Source organism: Epargyreus clarus, unplaced genomic scaffold (assembly GCF_041222505.1).
Source record: "Epargyreus clarus isolate Ecla_fem2 unplaced genomic scaffold, WU_Ecla_fem_2.2 ptg000018l, whole genome shotgun sequence".
NCBI lineage: Eukaryota > Metazoa > Arthropoda > Insecta > Lepidoptera > Hesperiidae > Epargyreus > Epargyreus clarus.
The window spans coordinates 12,167,232-12,187,092 of record NW_027332226.1 but is presented as its reverse complement, the minus strand read 5'-3'; the positions used below and the strand labels follow the sequence as shown (position 1 = coordinate 12,187,092).

Sequence of the window (19,861 nt, the reverse complement as noted above, 5' to 3'; positions counted from 1 at the left end):
CATAGTATTACCGCACTAATACTATTTTTAAGCATTTAAAAAATTCAAATTAACTACCATATCCAATATCGTAGCAATATTTCCGATTGTCAACATCAAAGCAACATAGATTAGTAAAGATTACTTACTCCTAACAAGAAAATGTACCCAGTTTTGAGAATTGAAATAGTTGCGTAAAAAAGTTTTGCCACGTCTCCGTGCTAAAATATTTGAAATAATTATTTATTTAGTATGTAAATTACGCAGTATTAGTTATTTATTCGTAAATTTTCTGTAAAAATGTTTTTATTTGTCAAGAATTCAAAAAAAGAACTTACTAATGAGCCGTTTGCGGCGTCATTCAATTTCAAAGCGGCGAAGTATCTTTACTAATCTATGCAAAGCAAGATAATAAAATTTAGCGTAACAAACTTAAATCTCGTTTGACAGAAACAATGTGCGCGTGCGCACTTACATTAACATATGAATAAAAGAAAACAACAAAACCAAATTTTCAAATAAAAGAAATAAAACAATGCAACATATGAATTGCATACTAAACTGTTTTACAATACTGTAAAAATTAACAGAATAACGCAAAAAGAAACAAATCATTTCATTTTATGAATGGTTTTGATCATGCAAAGGAATTTGGATTAAATAGCTTATAAAATTGAAATACTTTACATGTCCTTCAAATATATGAAATAAATAGAAATGTATACAAATTAAATTAATCGTCATGAAAATAAAAATAAGACATTTATGTCAAAAATTAAATTTAAAAATGAAATAATAATTTTAAATACCTGTTTAAGAAATGCTGGCGGAATAAACATCGTTCACTTTGGTATCACAAAAAACTTCATATAAATTCTAATAAATTTTGAAAATCGAACACGCACACTACTGAGAACGTTGACGAGTGACGGACCGGCGTGTATTGGCCGTCGACTCCAACTGCACCACAGAATTGTCTTAGCGGATTATTATGTTCTACACTACTGTATTAGTCACACCAATTATTTATTACCAGCATAATATGTATGTTATCTTAAATTTTAACATATTTTTTCCATCTCAAATATATTTTTGGGACTTAATTATATAGATATGCGAAATTATTTACAGTTCTAAATTTTTCTTCATATTTTTTGTCTGTATTTTGTATTATTAAAAAATATTCTTTAACTATACTTACTTTAAAACATAAATAAGTTATAAATTATAAGTGGTTTTTTAAAAACTTAGCCTTCAATATCGAAATATCGGTTTAAAAAAAATAAAGATTTTCTTAATATAATTTGATTAAAAGTGAAACAAAATCATTCAATTATAAAATAATAAAAATTCTCAATAAAATAGTTATGTGCCTCTTCAATCAATAACATTTAAAAAAAAAACAATAATAAAATTGCAAATACCTGTTTTAAAAAAGCCGAAGGAATATTCAACATCGTTGACCACAAACGACAAAATAATAAAATAAAAAAAAAACAATTGCGGTTCGTCCGTCGCCTCTACGCTTGGAAAACTACACAATTTATTCGTGATCAATAAGTTATGGACGGTAGCGAGTGCAACCCTTACTGCAAAAGGACCGCCTACAAACTGGACCTCGCTTAAGATTACGTCGAATAAAAAATCTTAGTGGCATCTCACATGACGGCGATCACATGAGATACTCGATCGTTACGATAGTAATCCAAAAGGATGACACAAAGATTATCGACTAACAAACAAATATCTATTGTACTGATTATGAAGTGTTTACATAAAATATACGCGAAATTTTCGCTGTGTAACAACAATGTGGCTATTTGGTTTAGGACTTGGTACAAGGCGATTGCATTGGGGTCAAAGTATGTGACCTATAGTGTCGTTAACAGCATATTAGCGGATTTTTATTTATGTAAATCTTTAACCTTTCGAAGTTTTAAAACTAGGAACTGTAATTCAAAAGTATAAAAAATATTTTTTACATAATTTACAACGGGCTCAGTTGTGAAGTGGAGCCTAGTGGTTTAAAATTCGGTCTCTCTATGTCGATATTCCGAGGTTCCAATCCCAGGCATGACTACATCATCCTTTTGCGATTTTATGTGCATATTAGAAAAATATTATCACTTGCTATAAGAGTGAAGGAAAACTTTGTGCGAAAACATACAAACCTGTGATTTAAAATAAAAACCAGTTTTCAAATTCTTCAAAAAGTATTCCGCACTTCTTAACGTTATGAACTTATGCCTAAACCCCTCAGAAAATTCGTTTCCAGATCGAGGTCCATGTTGAAATTCGTCTTCAAACAGGAGGACCTTTTTTGTTTTCAAATTTCGGGCCGAACCACGCGAACCACCACTGCTTTGTACTTTGTAAGTGTATACCACTGCTTTGAAAATAGAAAATCGAGTTGATATCCAAGAATTTCATACTTAACAAACTGATTTATTTGGATTCTAAAAAAAGTAAATTTTAGTTAGTATTCCAAATACCTAATATGTAATAATTTTTATGCAAATACGATCCCAGGTCCACGCCGTAAATCGGTATTTGGGCCAGTATTCTCCAACGAAATGAAAGGAAATCGGTAGATTAGCCCACTAAAATCGGTATATTCGTACCAAAAATCGGTATATGACACCACAATAATACAATATTAAATTTTGGCGACCATGACATACCTATATACGCATATTCCTGACGAACCTTTTTTCACTGAACACTGACTTGCACTACAGAACACTGCTCCTCATGAAATAGATAAATATAATACAATAACTTATACCAACATATCAAACTAAAAAGTTACAAAGTTTAGTTAGAAAGAAAGAATTATTATTTATTAATGTAAAACGTTTACTAAAACTACTTTATAAACGACTTGGTAAAATGTTACAGTGAGATTAACTGATTAATGGGTTTTGTAATGCATACGATGTGACAAGGCTACATAGGAATTTAACATAATATTAATTAGGTACCCAATATCCGTTTTCTGTTATATAAAATATTCAAGATGGAAAATATAGATTGTGACATAATTGTGGAGTGCAGTGGAGAGCAATTATTACTACAAGATGGTAGAATCCTTTTTGGTTCTTCTCCGGCGGAACCACCTTCACACCTATATCTGCCTAATAACAGCAGTGTTAAGCGCTGCTGTGTTCTGGTTTAAAGGATTTGGTAAGGGATACATACTTTTCTGACGCATGCCAGCTTAGTCCTCAAGGAGAGCATCAGTGGCTGTGGCAGGTGAGCGGCAGTAGCCACCAGCAAGTGGACTACATGCTTGTCTGCGCTTCTCCTATATTTTTATAAAATAAATGGGTGTCTACATCGCCAATTAACACCAATATGTAGCATGTCTACATATCACATTCAGATCTTAAATGAAATTATAACATAATTTATGTATTATTTAATTCTTTGTGTCTATAAAATTTATAAGCCGATCCCAGATTAAATAAAAAATAGACCAAATATCACATAATGTTGCATTGCATTACAACTTAAGCTTCTGTCAGCGGATATAAGTTTTTCCTTGATATCAATATGAATTTGTAGTATCTACCTACTTAATGACATACGATGCTTAATTTCCTTTGAAAATATACCAAAAAATCTCATTCGATATTTTGCTTTGTGCTGAACGCAATTGACATTTGGATTTACGTTTGCCCATAATTCGTGTACCACTCAAATCGGTTGAAATTTGCATATTTGAAAAATTTATTCAATATTTTGTTCCAGGGGCTTTATCTCTTTTTTTGGTCTGAGAAGCTAATCAAATTATACGTTTCATAACATAAAACCGGGCGTTCTTTATGAGAGCGACGTAAATACATGAATTTTATTTGACGTCAGAATTTAATTAAACGCAAATGACGTCACAGGTAGGTAAGTTAATTTAAGATTTTCCTTGTCATTTTTGACACCTGTAAAAAATATAAATGTACCAATTGTACTATGTGTACGCGCTTCGGAACACATCCAAGCAGAAATAGGAAATCTACTTATTACTTTTTAAACTAATGTAGCAAACGAGCATACACTCCACCTGATGGTAAGTGGCCACTGCCGCTCGTGGACATCTATAATCAATCCCAGATGGGATTAGATATTCGTACCTGAGGTCGGCCACAGATACGTTACCACCCCCGAGGACTAAATACAAATATCTCAGAGAAGTCATATACCTTTATTACCTTTCTTACCACCAACTTCAAACCAAAACATAGGCGCACTGAAAACTGTTATTAGGCAAAAAAGAAAAAGTAGTTAAGTATATTTTTAACAACTTTTTTATTTAAAAAGTTAAAGAAAAGATCCTATTATATTGGCACGTACGAATATATTAATATGCACAGCGTTCAAAGCAATGCATAGTAAACAGTATTTTATCGCTTCCTACCACGTCCTCTAGTAAAAATAGTACATGTGCATTTTTATACACTTATTTTATGTATATTTTTATATGCGACACGTGGTTACACCCCAATTTATGAATATGATCACTGACCCATTACTAATGCAGGCTACGGGATTCTGAGAAGAGTCCGAAGGAACCAGCTTTCTTCCTGTCACGATCTGGATCTGCTCCGCATGCGTACCACTTATATTTCTTTTTATTAGGAGTAGCAGACGAGCATGCAATCCACCTGATGGTAAGTGGCTACTTCCGCCCATAAACATCTGTAATCAACTCCAGATAAGGTTAGACATTCCTACCTGAGGTCGGCCACAGGTGCGCCGCTACCCTGAGGGCTAAGCTGGAACGCCTCGGAAAAGTATGTGTCCCTTACCACCCTCTTCTAACCAGAACACAGCAGCGTTTAACACTGCTGGTATGATTCAGAAATAGGTGTGGCGGTGGTGCCGCCGGAGGCGAACCACAGAGGTTTCTACCACCTTCAAAATGTAGCGAGTTAATGCAAGCGAACACGCTTCCTAACTGCTGATAGATCGCTACTCAGAGTAAATTAATAATATTTGGTATTAATGCCATTATTATATTATGGAAAACTGTAATCCATAAACATTTCTTTCTATATTATCCGTCACCATTAAAGCAAGTAATAATTCTTCAACACATACATTTGTAAAATGAGTGAGGAGAGCATGGGATTTAGACCCTGGACCTGTATAGGGAGAGACCAAAAGTCATTCATTCTTTAGTTTTTTATTTATGAACAAATGAGCAAAACTTACACTTTATTCCCATTATTCTCTGCTCATAATATTCTCATTATTATAAAAAAGTAAAATAAAATAAACATTGTGATGAATGAATAAGCAAACAATAAAGTTATTGGTTTCTAATGTATTTTAATATATTTTAATCATTTCTCTTAGTAGCATTTCATAATGAAAATGAGGTACTTTAATAAACAAAGCCAACAAAAATGTATACAAGAAATAGTCGATAATTATGAACTATTAAAATTACAACAAAAATAAATATTCAGTAATATTACAAATAAAGTGGTGGATAATGATTTTTGAGAAAATATTTTACCAGAGATACTGAAATATTTTTTTAAATCTTATTCTGCGGAAAATTAAGTTCTTTAATAGATATTCTAATAATGAGCCTCCAGAGTTGCTACCTTTGTGTTTTAACTCTGGAGGTGCCACCGCAATACCTATTTCTGTTTAACAGCAGTTTTAAGCGTTGCTGTGTTCTGGTTGGAAGGATGTGGTAAACGAGACATCCTTTACCGAGGCATTTCAGCTTAGTTCTCAGGGGTAGCGGCGCCTCCACGGTCGAATTCAAGTAGGACTCTACCTAATCTTATCTAGGGTTCATTACAGATGTCCATGGGTGGTAGTAGCCATTTACCATCAGGTGGACTACATGCTCGTTTGCTTCTTCTGTATTACATAAAAGTAGTTGTATAAAATAAGGACATAAACGAAAATATGAAGAAAAATCATTTATTCGACACGTTACGTGTCGAATGCAATATTCCTAAATTTTGTAGCTCCATTTACACCCAAAGAGGGGTTCCTAACCCTATCTTGGTCAGGGACCACTTTTATATCATTTTTGTTAGCAGGCACCATTATGTAGGTATAATCAAAATAAACTCTTATAATCAAAATGAAGCCTTAATTTTAATTAAAAACTCAATAAGAAAGAAATAGGATAAACTTTTGCAATTTTGTATTAATGTGATCTCTTAGCTTAACACTATTTCGGCACATATTGTTAATCAGTCACAAGCTTTTTTTTTATATATATTATAGGAGTAGCAGACGAGCATGCAGTCCACCTGATGGTAAGTGGCTACTGCCGCCCATGGACATTTGTAATCAACCCCAGATAGGATTAGGTATTCCTACCTGAGGTCAGCCACAGATGCGCTGCTACCCCTGAGGACTAAGCTGGAACGCCTCGGAAAAGTCTGTCTCCCTTACCACACCCTTCAAACCGGAACACAGCAGCGCCTAACACTGCTGTTATTAGGTAGAAATAGGTGTGGCGGTGATGCCGCCGGAGTCGAACCACAAAGGATTCTACCACCTTCAGATCACAAGCTAATCATCATTTACTTTCAACTCACTACCCGCTAAATTTAAAATCGTTTTGCGGACCATATTTTGGCTTCTGGACTACTAGTTGGGAACCTCTGATGTAAACCAATTACCACTGCATCTCGTTATCATATGACTAGACTAGATGACCACTTGTTTGTCATGTACAAAGCTTATTCAGTTAGGTTTACAAATTAATACTGAAGTGATAATTTAAGTTTACATTAATTCCGCTGTTTACAAATATGGGCAATTGGCATGTCTTGTTTTTAAAGGAGCGTCTCGTGATTTCTATTACAACGTTTATAACAATTTCAGAAAAACTTATAACACGTCATCAAAGCATTGTGATAAAATATCAAATTGAAGGTGTTAAACAATTTTGACATTTTCATTTTAGGTATTTATTACATTACATTATATTTTAGAGTTTGTTCCTGTAGTTCCGGGATCAGAATAGGGCTACAGTATCCCCTGCCTTTCGTAAGGTCCTTTCCTTAGTCCCTTTTTAGTCCCTTTTTAGTCTAAAGGGAAGTAACCATGGGAAGGACGGCGGCATTGTGGTCGCATACCATCGTGTACACCAGATGGTGTGGCGAGCGTCATGCTCACCTGAGCGAAGTCTGACCGGGCAACGGAGTAAGAGGACTCCGGTTGCGTTCCTTTCGAGATCCCGGGGTACTTTACGTTCAGTACTCTGTTTGTACGAGTACTTGGGTTGAACCCATCGATATACTACTAATAAAGACGTGTCATTGGTTGAACCCATTTGAATTGGTTACTTATTCCGAATATATGCTTATGTCCGAATCGTAAAACCGCGTGCATAAGAAATCCGTAGTGCAGTAAATACGAGTACATAAAGCACTATTAAAATTTGATTCTGTATATTTTTAATAGATGATATGAGAAATATTTTTATGAGATATGTTGATATGCCATTCTTTATAATATTTAAGTGAGCCGATTCAACCATGACAAAAATCTCTACTTATTTTGATTGGATTTTAACTTTTAAGCCGATTGATTCAAAAACTGTATTAAGCTAATAACTAAGATAATATATAAACTACTCAAAATGAAGCCGATTATTTATATAAACAAGATTTATTATTATTTTCCTTTCTTCTTTTTGGTATTAAGTACCTACCTATATCATATATTACATTTTTAAGTTTAAGCGCTGCATATGACGGCTCAAAATTTTTGTGTGAATAAAGTTTCAATAATGGGATGACGACGACCCAAAATTATCTAGCAAAGATATACTCGTACCGTTTTAAAGTACAAATGTTCAGAATATAGTCACTTTAATAGTATTCAGAAAGAAAAGATAAGATTTGGATACGAAAATATGAAGTCCTCTGGATTATATTTATAATGTTCACGTGCGTATACTTCAAATTTAAGTCGGTGGCATATTTAAGTGATAACTGATATCAATGACTGATAAAATAATTCCTACTGATAAAACTTATTTAGTACGAAATAATACAGTGTTTAGACATGCTGGCCTATTTGCTTTGCATTGCGGTGTTATCGGGGAAATATGTAGAAGGTAAGCACAAATATCTACACGAATATGCGTGAAGTTAGTATTTCGAAAGTGCACAGGTGCACTAGTTCCTTCCTGATTTTAAAATATATTCTATACGAAATATATTATGATCACCCCTGTGACATTGTGACAGTGTATGATGATATGCATATGATGTCCAGCATATGATGGATAGGATATGAGACACGCGGTAGCGTGACTGCCAGGTTCTAAAAATACTATCCTTATTTAGGTATATGTCTGAAAGATGTTTAATAATAAAGGGTGTAACTTCCTTATCTGATATAGATCAAATATATTAGTAGAAAGTTCGAAAGTTCTTATACAACAATTTACAAAATATATGGCTTAATTATTTCAAGCTTATTTCTCTTTTATTATTTCTTCTATTCTTATAACATCTAACCGAACTAGCAGTGTTGATACAAAGCTTAACAAAAAGATTTCCTTTTCTGATTGTTGGTTTAGTTTAACATAAGCATAAGTGGTAGAACCCTTTGTGGTTCGACTCCGGAGGCACCACCGCCACACCTATTTCTACCTAATAACAGCAGTGTTAGGCACTGTTTTGTTCCGGTTTGAAGGGTGCGGTAAGGGAGACAGACTTTTCCGAGGCGTTCCAGCTTAGTCCTCAGGGGTAGCGGCGCATCTGTGGCCGACCTCAGGTAGGAATATCTAATCCTATCTGGGGTTGATTACAGATGTCCATGGGCGGCAGTAGCCACTTACCATCAGGTGGACTGCATGCTCGTCTGCTACTCCTATAATATAAAAAAAGCATTAATGACTTGTATATTACGCTAAAAATCTTATAATACCAGTGGCTATAATATGAGTAACATGAAATTCATCATTACATTATAAAATCTGATGGTAGAACCCTTCGTCGTACGATTCTGGAAGCACCACCACACTCCACACCTACTTCTGTTTAATATCAGTAATGTTAAGTTCCACTGATTCCACTTACTAACTACATAAGTTTCCAAGCATAGATATCAATGTTACTATTTCCCTAACGCAAACATAGACAAATATTAGTTCTAGATCGCCTGCCTTAATCGGGGGAGATGAAGATCGATACTAAGTAATTATTTATATGTAAGTTACCGATGAGTAATTACTTTATCAATTTATCATTAACATTCCACGCTTGGAAGGCCACATTAAACGGTTGAAGATACTATCTACTAGATAAAACTAGGTTTCAATTATTTTTATTATAATAGAAGTACATCGGCAATCAATCCCAGATAAGATTCCTACCTGAGGTTAGCAACAGATGTGTTGCTACCCCTGAGGTCTATGTTGTATCGCGTCAGATAAGTATGGCTATATCACTACACACTTTGAACCATTTCGGAAACTCTGAACTCTACTGTTATACGGTATAAAAAGTGACAGTTATCTCTAGAGCCGAACCACAAAGGACTCTACCACCTTCAAAAGTAATTAATAAGTAATTTATAAGTTTAACTTTTGAAATACATTATTTATAACTCAAAACTATTTGAAGGTGGTAGGACCCTTTGTGGTTCGACTCCGGCGGCACCACCGCCACACCTATTTCTGCCTCATAACAGCAGCGTTAATCGATGCTGTGTTCTGGTTTGAAGGGTGTGGTAAGGAAGACATATTTTTCCGAGGCGTTCCAGCTTAGTGCTCAGGGGTAGCAGCGCATCTGTGACCGACCTCAGATAGGAATATCTAATCCTATCTAGGATTGATTACAGATGTCCATGGGCGGCAGTTGACACTTACCATCAGGAGGACTGCATGCTCATCTGCTATTCCTATAATATATTAAAAAAATCTATCTGAACGAAATCGAACCCATCGATCGTTTAAAACCACGATGTGGTGACCACTCTACCAGGCGTCGTCAACAAAAAATAACTATTACCACTTACTTACAAATAGAACAGAAAATAGGTCGAATAAGGCACATAAGCCAAAACCTTATACAGTGGGTTCTCTAAGCTTGAATAAGCATATCAATAATGTTTGCTGTAGAACTGTGCACTCACTTGCACGCTCCCGAATAGTTTGAGATGGCTCTATATGTAACGGATGTGTATTTACCTCACTGTACAGCATATGTAATGGAATTAATTCGTGAATTTCGTCTATTACACAATTATCCACTTCATCGTCAATCCATTTCTGTCCTATTGCTGGGCACTGGTCTCTTCTAAGAATCAGAAATGAAATGAAATGAACAGCTTTTTGTTAGCAGAATTCAGGCATGCTTGTAGACTTCCTCGCGATGATTTCCTTCGCCGTAAAAGCAATAATTAATTTCGAATTCGCACTTAATTTCAAAAATACCTGGGGTTCGAACTCCGGAGTTCGAACCCCAGGTATTTTGTGTCAGTGTGAAAGACCGATTTCCAAACAACTAAACTTTCACTGTTGATCCACATACCACCACATACCGAGTTTTCATTACCATCATCATCATTAACAACCCACTACCGTCCCACTGCTGGACATTGGTCTCCTTTCAGAATATCTCGGATATTTCAGATAAGTATTTTCTAATAGGTACACACATAACTTTGAAAAATCAGATTTTGCCTGGGATTTGAACCTTAGACTCCTGGACCAAGAGGCTGAGTTTCTTAACCACTAGACTACCACTTTTACAAAATATAAATGAAGATGTTTTTTTAGGTTCATTTGGCCCGTTCAACCAAACCTACGACTATGTTACGGTACGGGAAGGTGCCCACATGTTCTACTGGATGTTCTACACTACAGCTGACGTTGCCACCTATACGGACAGGCCTCTGATAGTGTGGCTACAGGGCGGGCCAGGCGGGTCCTCCACAGGCATCGGGAACTTCGAAATATTGGGCCCACTTGATCTTAGGCTTCAAGAAAGGAATCATACATGGGTAATCTTTTCTATAAAATTGTACCTAATATTTTCATCCAAATAAGCACTTCATTAATTGTACTTTTACCGTCAATCTAATGGTAAGTGGTAAAGTGGCAATAACTAATCAGAAGACATATAGACAAGAAATAGTCAGCCGTAATGCACATCCTTCCCCAATAGTAATTATTATTGTTCATGCAGGAAAGGCAAGGGAGTGGCAGTGTTGTCTCTACGATCGAACCTTTTTGATTTCATCATGTTTCTTGTGCTGCTGCAGTATATATTCAAAAGTTTCTTTAAAGCATTCGTTTAAGATAGACTCTGACAAGATTGTGACTTGTATGATTCGAAAAATCTTACGAACTTTTTTGAATCCTACAATGTCTAGTGTATGAATACATACTAGATTTTTTTCTAGAATAACACGGCAGAAATTTTGAAACCAGCCACCTTTTGACCCGTGCCTTCAAATCCCTCTCCAGAGTGAGTTAAAATAATCTCATAGAGTAATCATTTTTAGTCACGTTTCGTATGACTTATTATTTTGACGAGTGAAATATAATTCTTAGTAAATTATAGTGCTAGGTATGAAATTGACGAATCTTGTACTTGGCTGTACACGCTTCAAATTTTATTTGTTTTAAAACCAATATTGAAGACATGTATGATGTTGTTGGTCCATTTTCTTAGAGTGAAGATTATTAATAATATAGAGTTAACAAAATATAGATACCCGTCTACAGCCAAGAGCTACTTTACGAATAGAAAGGCAATTAAAAAAATTAAAAAATAAAAAGGGTGAAATATGTTCTTAAAATTAGGATTAGGACTTGCTCATCGGGAATGGTTTTAAACAGCTGATGATCAGATTTAAATGTGTTAACTTCCCTATCATATTGAAGATTAAACAAATAAACATATTCCGGTATGTTAAACCGACCATTGTCACATGGATTCTAATAGAGATTAATACGATTCCCAAGGAAGCAATAGATTGGTAGACATTGACGCAGATTCGCCAGGTAAAGCCAATATCACTGTCAATTGGCTCCTTGAGGAGTGACATGGAACTCCGCTCGAGGCAGTGATTACACTAGAATGTGTATTTGCATAGAATAATAGAATATATTATCATTAGCACATGCTGCCTACGTAAATGTTTGGGTCACCAATATTCCTCATGTGACTAATTTCGTTAAAATGTGTTATTTTGTGTGAAAATAACTGCTCTTGTTGTAACATAATATCTTTTTTTGCATTAAAATTATAATAAAGGAATGTGTTACACTAACTGATTGTTGGAGTTTCTTTCATTTTTGAAAATCTACAAGTTATTGGACTCCAAAGTATTATTTGACATGAAATTTGTCAAAAATAATAATAATTATTATAATGTATATCAAGTCCTTATTATATAAAATACGCAGGTAAATAGGAAATTTTTAACGAATATTTTTAGTAAATTGTATACGTATGTTTCAGGTGAAAAACTTCAACGTTATGTTCTTAGACAATCCCGTAGGCACTGGATTCAGTTATGTCGACGATCTGAGATATCTAACTACGACTAATGATCAAATTGGTAAGTTAAAAATATTTGTACCTGTAATTATTTTTTCTCAATTCGACGAGAACTGAAAGAAATGAAATAACTTTGCGCTTTCTATTTGAAGGTATAGAACCTTAGTCCTCAGAGGTACCGACACATCTGTGGTCGACCACGGGTAGGACTCTAATGCAATGTGAGGTTGATTACAGGCCCATAGGGAATAGTAGCCACTTACCATCAGGTCAACTGCATTCATGTTTGCTTCTTCTATATTATAAAAAAAATGTTTGCAGCTTTAGATTTCGTGGAAGTCATGAAAGGTTTCTACCGTAATAACCCGGAATTTGAAGGTGTACCTCTCTATATCTACGGACAGTCGTACGGCGGTAAAATGGCTGTCGATATGGCAATTCGAATGCGTGAGGTAAGGGTTGTTATTTTTATTTTATTCATTAATTTTATTTCGTAGTCTACCAACATATGAAATAAATAATTTAGTCTATTTTTAAGAGAGAGTACCAAACAGTTTACAGTCAACCTCAACTTTTTTTTTTTTTTTTTTTATAATATAAGAATAGCAGACGAGCATGCAGTCCACCTGATGATAAGTGGCTACTGCCGCCCATGGACATCTGTAATCAACCCCAGATAGGATTAGATATTCCTACTTGAGGTCGGCCACAGATGCGCCGCTACCCCTGAGGACTAAGCTGGAACGCCTCGGAAAAGTCTGTCTCCCTTACCACACCCTTCAAACCGGAACACAGCAGCGCCTAACACTGCTGTTATTAGGTAGAAATAGGTGTGGCGGTGGTGCCGCCGGACTCGAACCACAAAGGGTTCTACCACCTTCTTAACTCATGATCAAATTAAAACTTCGAGGTATATCTCAATGTATCATAAGGTATGGGTTAATAAGGAGGGTTGATAAATAAAATAATTGTAAAAAATGCAATAACGCAACTAACTGTAATTAGATACAACTACGAACAAAGTTCACAAACTAAGACTTATCTATCTATTTTTATTTGCAGGCAGAAGAAGCAGGCACTATTAGATCGAACTTAAAGGGTATAGCTATGGGCAATGCATGGATATCACCAGTCGACTCCACTCTAACTTGGGGTCCGTTACTATTGGCAGCGGGTCTGGTGGATCAGCAAGGGTATGAGAACATTCAAAGGGCAGCGCGTGCAGCAGAGAGGCTGTTCAACGAAGGACGTTACGTGGAGTCCACGGCTCAGTGGGCAGCGACCCAGCGTGAAGTGTTTGGTGCGACCACCAATGTGGACTTCTACGATATTCTGACGAAGATGCCCGTGCCATCGTTACCGGATACTAGGAGTGATTATGGTAATCTTTGAGTGCTATAACTCTTTCCTCATGAGGAAGGCAAGAGATGTCAGCTTTTCCACAGGTTTTTCTGTACGATACGTCCCACTATACGATAATTATAGGAAAACCTGTAATATATTAATAATTTGCTTCAACAGTGCTTTCACTGTAGGATTGAGGTTTACCCTGCATGTTATCCTATAACATCCAATGAATCCTTGAGAGTTCTTTGAAATGCATTCGATCATTACTGCAATTATTTAAAACATAACTGTGTTTGCTCTCGTTAAGACCATTATTAACCAATAATAAGTTCCAACTTTCTCTGAAACTTCACTATCAAGAAAACTACTTCTATATTTTAATAATCAACTAACTTGGTAACGATTTTCTTTCCAGAAATATCCAGAGATATGATGATCCGTGATCGGCCATACAGATCGCCAGTGCGGCAGGACGAGGTAAACCTGAACACTCTGATGAACACCGAAGTGAAACAGGCATTGGGCATCCCGGAACACGTGGTGTGGAGCTCTTTGTCCAATGATGTATTTGACTACCAGAGAGGTGACTTCATGAAGCCGGTCACAGATGGAAGTAAGTTCCTAATATTAGAGCTAAAATTTTGCATATAATTTCGGTTTATATGACGACGCGTACCTATTTTGACATTAATCTAAATCCAGAACGAACACCATAAGATGGCAGATCTTTATTTTTTTATCCTCTATCATAGTTATTCAATATTTTGTCTGAGAAGAATAGGAAAAAAATATGACGTCATTAATGTTTAAAGATTTTTAAAATCTTTTATTTTTATTTTTTTTATGTATCTATACCCGTTTCTAGTTGCTAGCCAAGTATGTTGGGGTACGTTGGTGTGATGTAGAGACCTACTGTATTTTTCATATTGGCGTGATCGGGTTTCTTTGAAATATAAATCGATGATATTATTGTTTAGATTATAGCCACAGATTTTTTACGTAACTCACATAACTCAGCTTAACTTCCTCGCTTTGTTTCAGTTGAAAAGCTACTCAATGAAACGGATATAATCTTGCAGAAATACAATGGGAATCTCGATCTTATTTGTTCTACTCCTGGTAAGTCTCTAGTTTTAAGTTTCTTTGACTAGGAAACGTTTAGAAGAGGAAACAAAAACTATTCAACTGTACCATTGTCAATAGTAAGAACTATTAGACGCTAATTATTTCCTACAAGGAAATAATATTGGTGGCATTTTTTGCCGTCATCTCTTAAAAAGCATGTGTACCTACGTAACGATAAGACATTTATTTTGGAGGTTGTTGATATAAAAAAAACAATGTGTCGCAGTATCCTTATGAGAGCATTGTTATGGTACATCCACCCGCTTGTCACTTGCTGCAAACTTCAAGACTCCACAAACGTACAAACGTGTGGACGCGTCCGAAGCGATTGCAGCAAATTCCCTTTGATTTAATAAAAATCCGACCGTTCCACCATGGTGCTATAATCAAAATATAATCACTATAAAGTTCATTTTTATAAGTGAACATTCATTATTAATATCATTAGTACATAAATATACAGTTAATAACTACTTATGTTATTTGTTTAAAATAAATAACACTATTTAAAGACAAGAGGGTATTACAACTGGAAAAACTTAAAAATCACGTGTATATTTTATACCATGCATATAAATATCACGAAAATAAACTAAAAAGATGAAACCGCATCACATTGACGTCCTTTATACGTCAATAAAAACGAGGTATCTCTAAATAGATAATCTGATATCAACAGTATCGTTAGCTGACCTTCTAAAGGCTATTACAATCGGAGCTACTTACTGTTCTTCAAAGGCACCATACATGTCGGTTGTGATTGCTTAATTATTCGTATTATCTAGAAAAACAGGTACTTACTTTAGCTATTTTTATACGAGTATGGAGACAAAGTGTCTTATATCTATATCTCGATACCCCTCTTTATAAGTGCTGGGCGAATGATGATTATTTATTTACGATGATTATTATTTAATTATTAACACATATTATTATAATAGCATAGTAAGGTTCAGCCAAGGAAGTACCACCGGCATTTGTAGTGTGAATCAGTTCTGCGTTTCTCAGAAGTAGCAACTAAAGATCGAAATTTGATAATTCTAGTACATGTTATTAAGTTTTACATTCTATTTTAATAAATAGTCAGTTTAAAGATAATTATTTCCGACATCCATTCCACGGTGTAAAGCCAAGTTTTGCATTGTCACGCCATCACATATAATTGTCATTTTTATATTGAACAAATCAACTTCTGTATGTTTGTGTCCGGAAAATGGGAAAAGGAATCAACGGATTGACTTGAACTTTTATACAAAATAGCTGTTTATACTATATAACTTTTATTTTACTTTTTATCTCAAAGTTTCCATAAGACAGGGTACAGATACTTTTCACTTCCCTAATAATTCGTATCTTAAATCCCAGGCACCTCTGTTTTTCCGAAGTTATGAGTATTAGAAATTAATTACCTACTACATTCTTAAATGGCAAATCAGGGCACAAGTGGGGCCACCTACAGGAGAATTCTTAGAAATAATGTTTTCCTAGAAGTGTGAAGTCTACCAATCCGCCTACGGCCTACATGGTAGGTTTTGTCCTAAACTCCTCTCACCGTAAGAGAAGACCCGTGCCTCGCAGTGGAACAGTAATGTATTGATGACAAACTAATAGAAAACTGAGCCACAGCGGTGCTTCGCTGAGTTAATCTAGTGATGATTATGATATAACTGTTCTTTACAACCAGTTAACCTTGTACGTGTGCAATATTAGTTTCACGTTTTTGTTCAACGCAACACGTGCGAAGCGACGTACGTAGACAAATGATTAAATTCTGTCAGTAATTTTAAAATGTAAATAGTTTACGATATGCCGGTTAAAACTAGAAAACTACTGAATAGATTTGGATAGCGTTCTCGGTTACAGATAGAAAACTGTACGAAGAGTAATACATATATAGGCTATAATATTTTTAACCAAAAAATAAAGTTCCCAAATTACATCGATAAACTTAGAGCAGGGTGACGTGTGGTGGTTGGAGCTGTGTACATAATCAGTTATTTATCGATGCAATATTGTTAAATTATTTCTATTTAAGCGAGTCCATCTATTGAAAAAATATACAGCGCTGATAATCCATTGGTCCCAATTTTAGCCTGCTTGTCGGGTGTTTAACTTTAAATCCACGTACATTTAAGTTACTTTCCCTTCTATATTTGTTTTCAGGCCAGATTCTCTGGGTGGACCGGCTAAAGTGGTCCGGAGCGGAGGCCTACCAGAGGGCTCCTCGTAACCCAATCTGGGAGGACAACCGCCTTGAGGGCTACTACAAAGCCCATGGAAACTTCAGGTTTTTCTGGATCAATGTAGCTGGGCATAGTGTAAGTTATACAACAATTTCTCTCGTTCTACTCGTTTGTGCGCTTGTTGAGGCTTGTGCCTTTCCAACAGAGGTGTGAAAAGTAGCTAAATATACATAGGTCGCCAAATTAACAAAAAAAATTCATAAAATCTAAAATCGAGCAGTCCTATCGATGCATCTAAAACACATCCATAGCTTAGCTACCTCGTGCATCTCTAGTGGAATTAGACCCCTAGACTTGAACTCCCCTGAAAATATACAATATACCTACAAAACCGCACTCATCAGTAACCTTATTTTGCTTTCTAGATCAATGTAAATTGTGTAAAAAGAAAAGATAATAAAAACATTATCCACTTAAAACCTATTCATCCCACAAGGTTAAACGATAAAGACTCATTGATAAATACAATGATATACATATTGCTTCAACGGGAAATTATTTCCTTGAGTTACCCCATGTGGAGATAATTTAAATGTAATCAGATCTTCCTGTTCAAATCATGTGGTACGTTTTTAATTAGAATCAATTAGGATGTTAATTATCGGAAAAAAAATAAAGATGCGACATAAAATACGATTGTATGTCGAAAAAAAATTCTAGCCTTTTACTGACGTTTTTATGCAATTAACTCTCATTTTTTGTTGTTGGATAGGATAATAAACAGATTAATGGTATTTCAAGTTTGATGAGAGCCTTTTTTATGTCACGCGGGCTTGTGTCCTCGTGCGGCCTTCGATACGTGGCTTAGAATCTTATCGAGAAAGTATGTATGAAAACATACTTTTTCTGTAATGTAGCAACACGCATAAGAGACAGCAGCGGGTTTTCTTATAGTCCGCGCCAAACTGCTAGTCCGCTCTGAAGTTGTTGCGAGCAGGTGTAGTACAATTTACTATGGCGACGCGATTCATTTCGATATTCAGACCTATGCGGGAAAAACACATACGCGGACAAAAACGTGAAAAGCCCTAAGTATGAGTTAATTACCGTGCAAAAACGTTGGAACAAATATTTTTTTTACTCTATTTATCAGTCAGGCCAAAAGTTAGGCTTAGTCTCTGGCACAAAATAATGATGCATGGGTATCATTTTGCGTGTTATTCACAAATTACATGCACTTACAATACAAATCATGCCTGCCATTGTGTTTAGTACATAGGAAAATAACAGAGTCGTACGATATTAAACGTCTGGAAAAAATTCAACATATGTCGTTAAGTGATGCAAATAATACCTACTATTTGGCACCCCATAAAAGTTCAACGAGTAGTCTCGAAATTTACCACTCTATAATGTATTTTTTTCTTTCCCTTCTATCTGAAGATGTACCTACCTATATGTACAAAGAATGTTAAGCGACATCGGTTTCCAAGAACTGCGGAAATCCTTACTCGAAATAAAGTTTCAAAACTCGAAAAGCAAACGTTGTTTACGAATTGACTAATAAAATTGTTTGAAGCTACTGCCGACAAGGGCGTAATCTGTCCAAGTTTCTTTCAACTAAAAATAAGATAGATACTCGATCGATATACCATATCGCAACGATAAACCGTTTTCATTAATATATCATACCATCGATACGCTTGACCTGGTCAACCGTTTTAAAGAATAATTAATTGATAAACATGCAAAACGAAATAACCAAAGGAATAAGTAAACCGTTTCTTAATCTTATATTCAGTAGGTACGTCTCTATTCGATCTTTAACACTTGCTGAGACAAGAAAGATATGGAAAAATCGTTTCTCAATAACAATTCGCAACTAAAAATGGATAAACAAAAAGCAGCGCTTCACAATATAAGAAAATATTTTTTCATACGGATATGAATATGAAAACCGCCGCTATTGGCTACGTAACCGTTGTCTAATAAAACTGATAACTGCAAACGTGCAAACGTTTACTGTCAAATGAAAATAGATCAATCTGTGTTTCTAATATCGATATATGAAAACAGTTTAATGTATTGATATAAAAACGTAACTGCTATTTGGCTAGTAACCGTTGTCTAATAAAACTGATAACGACCATATCTGTAACATTGCAAACGTTTACTGTCAACAGGTGCCGAGGGACAATCCTGCGGGAACGAACGCCTTTCTACGTGACATGACTTCTTTTGGATGATATTGTTATTATTTTAAGCTGAAATAGTAAAGATTTTATACTTATTTACTTTCCTTTCATTTACAATCTCTTTTTATGTAAGTAGCAAGGCTATACAATAATCCAGGCTTTTAATTACAATACATGATATCTTTAGAACGTTATTTTATTGATGGCATTGGTGGAGCCGAATCTTTCATAGAAAGAATCAAGACTCCAGGATATTATTTGATATGGGTGCGTTTAAAAAATACCCATCCACATTTATTCTGTATAATCATAAAGTCACTTTTTTACAAAGTTTTACTTACTATCACCTATTTCGGTGTGTATCTGTAATAGAATCTTGCAGTTTACCCCACTCTTCGGTATCCGATAGAGCTGACACTTTGCATGTTTAATTAACGACTAAATTGAATATATTGCTAGATAATTGCACTACAAATTAGAACATACTTAATGTTTAATATTTATTAACAATTTCTGTGTTTGTGATGTAGTATTCCAC

The 19,861-nt window shown here is 35.2% G+C and overlaps 2 protein-coding genes across 3 annotated transcripts in view; one reads left to right on the top strand and one right to left on the bottom strand.

Moving 5' to 3' along the window:
* LOC140749878 (facilitated trehalose transporter Tret1) overlaps positions 1 to 1,581 on the bottom strand; it is a 34,719-nt gene extending 33,138 nt beyond the window's left edge. Inside the window, exon 1 of one of the 2 annotated variants that reach the window (XM_073083112.1) lies at positions 1,404 to 1,581. In XM_073083112.1, coding sequence (XP_072939213.1) covers positions 1,404 to 1,436 — 33 coding nt within the window. In that variant the 5' untranslated portion in view covers positions 1,437 to 1,581. Of the gene's footprint in view, positions 1 to 788; positions 932 to 1,403 lie in introns of those variants that run through there. The other variant, XM_073083113.1, reaches the window with a different exon arrangement.
* Positions 1,582 to 8,017: 6,436 nt separating this feature from the next.
* On the top strand, positions 8,018 to 19,418 carry LOC140749783 (retinoid-inducible serine carboxypeptidase). Its single transcript, XM_073082941.1, has 9 exons — positions 8,018 to 8,071; positions 10,745 to 10,968; positions 12,435 to 12,534; positions 12,795 to 12,925; positions 13,536 to 13,854; positions 14,236 to 14,433; positions 14,862 to 14,939; positions 17,109 to 17,263; positions 19,312 to 19,418. The coding sequence occupies exons 1-9, from the start codon at positions 8,020 to 8,022 to the stop codon at positions 19,372 to 19,374; spliced, it is 1,320 nt and encodes a 439-aa protein (XP_072939042.1). The 5' UTR covers positions 8,018 to 8,019; the 3' UTR covers positions 19,375 to 19,418.
* Positions 19,419 to 19,861: the final 443 nt, after the last annotated feature.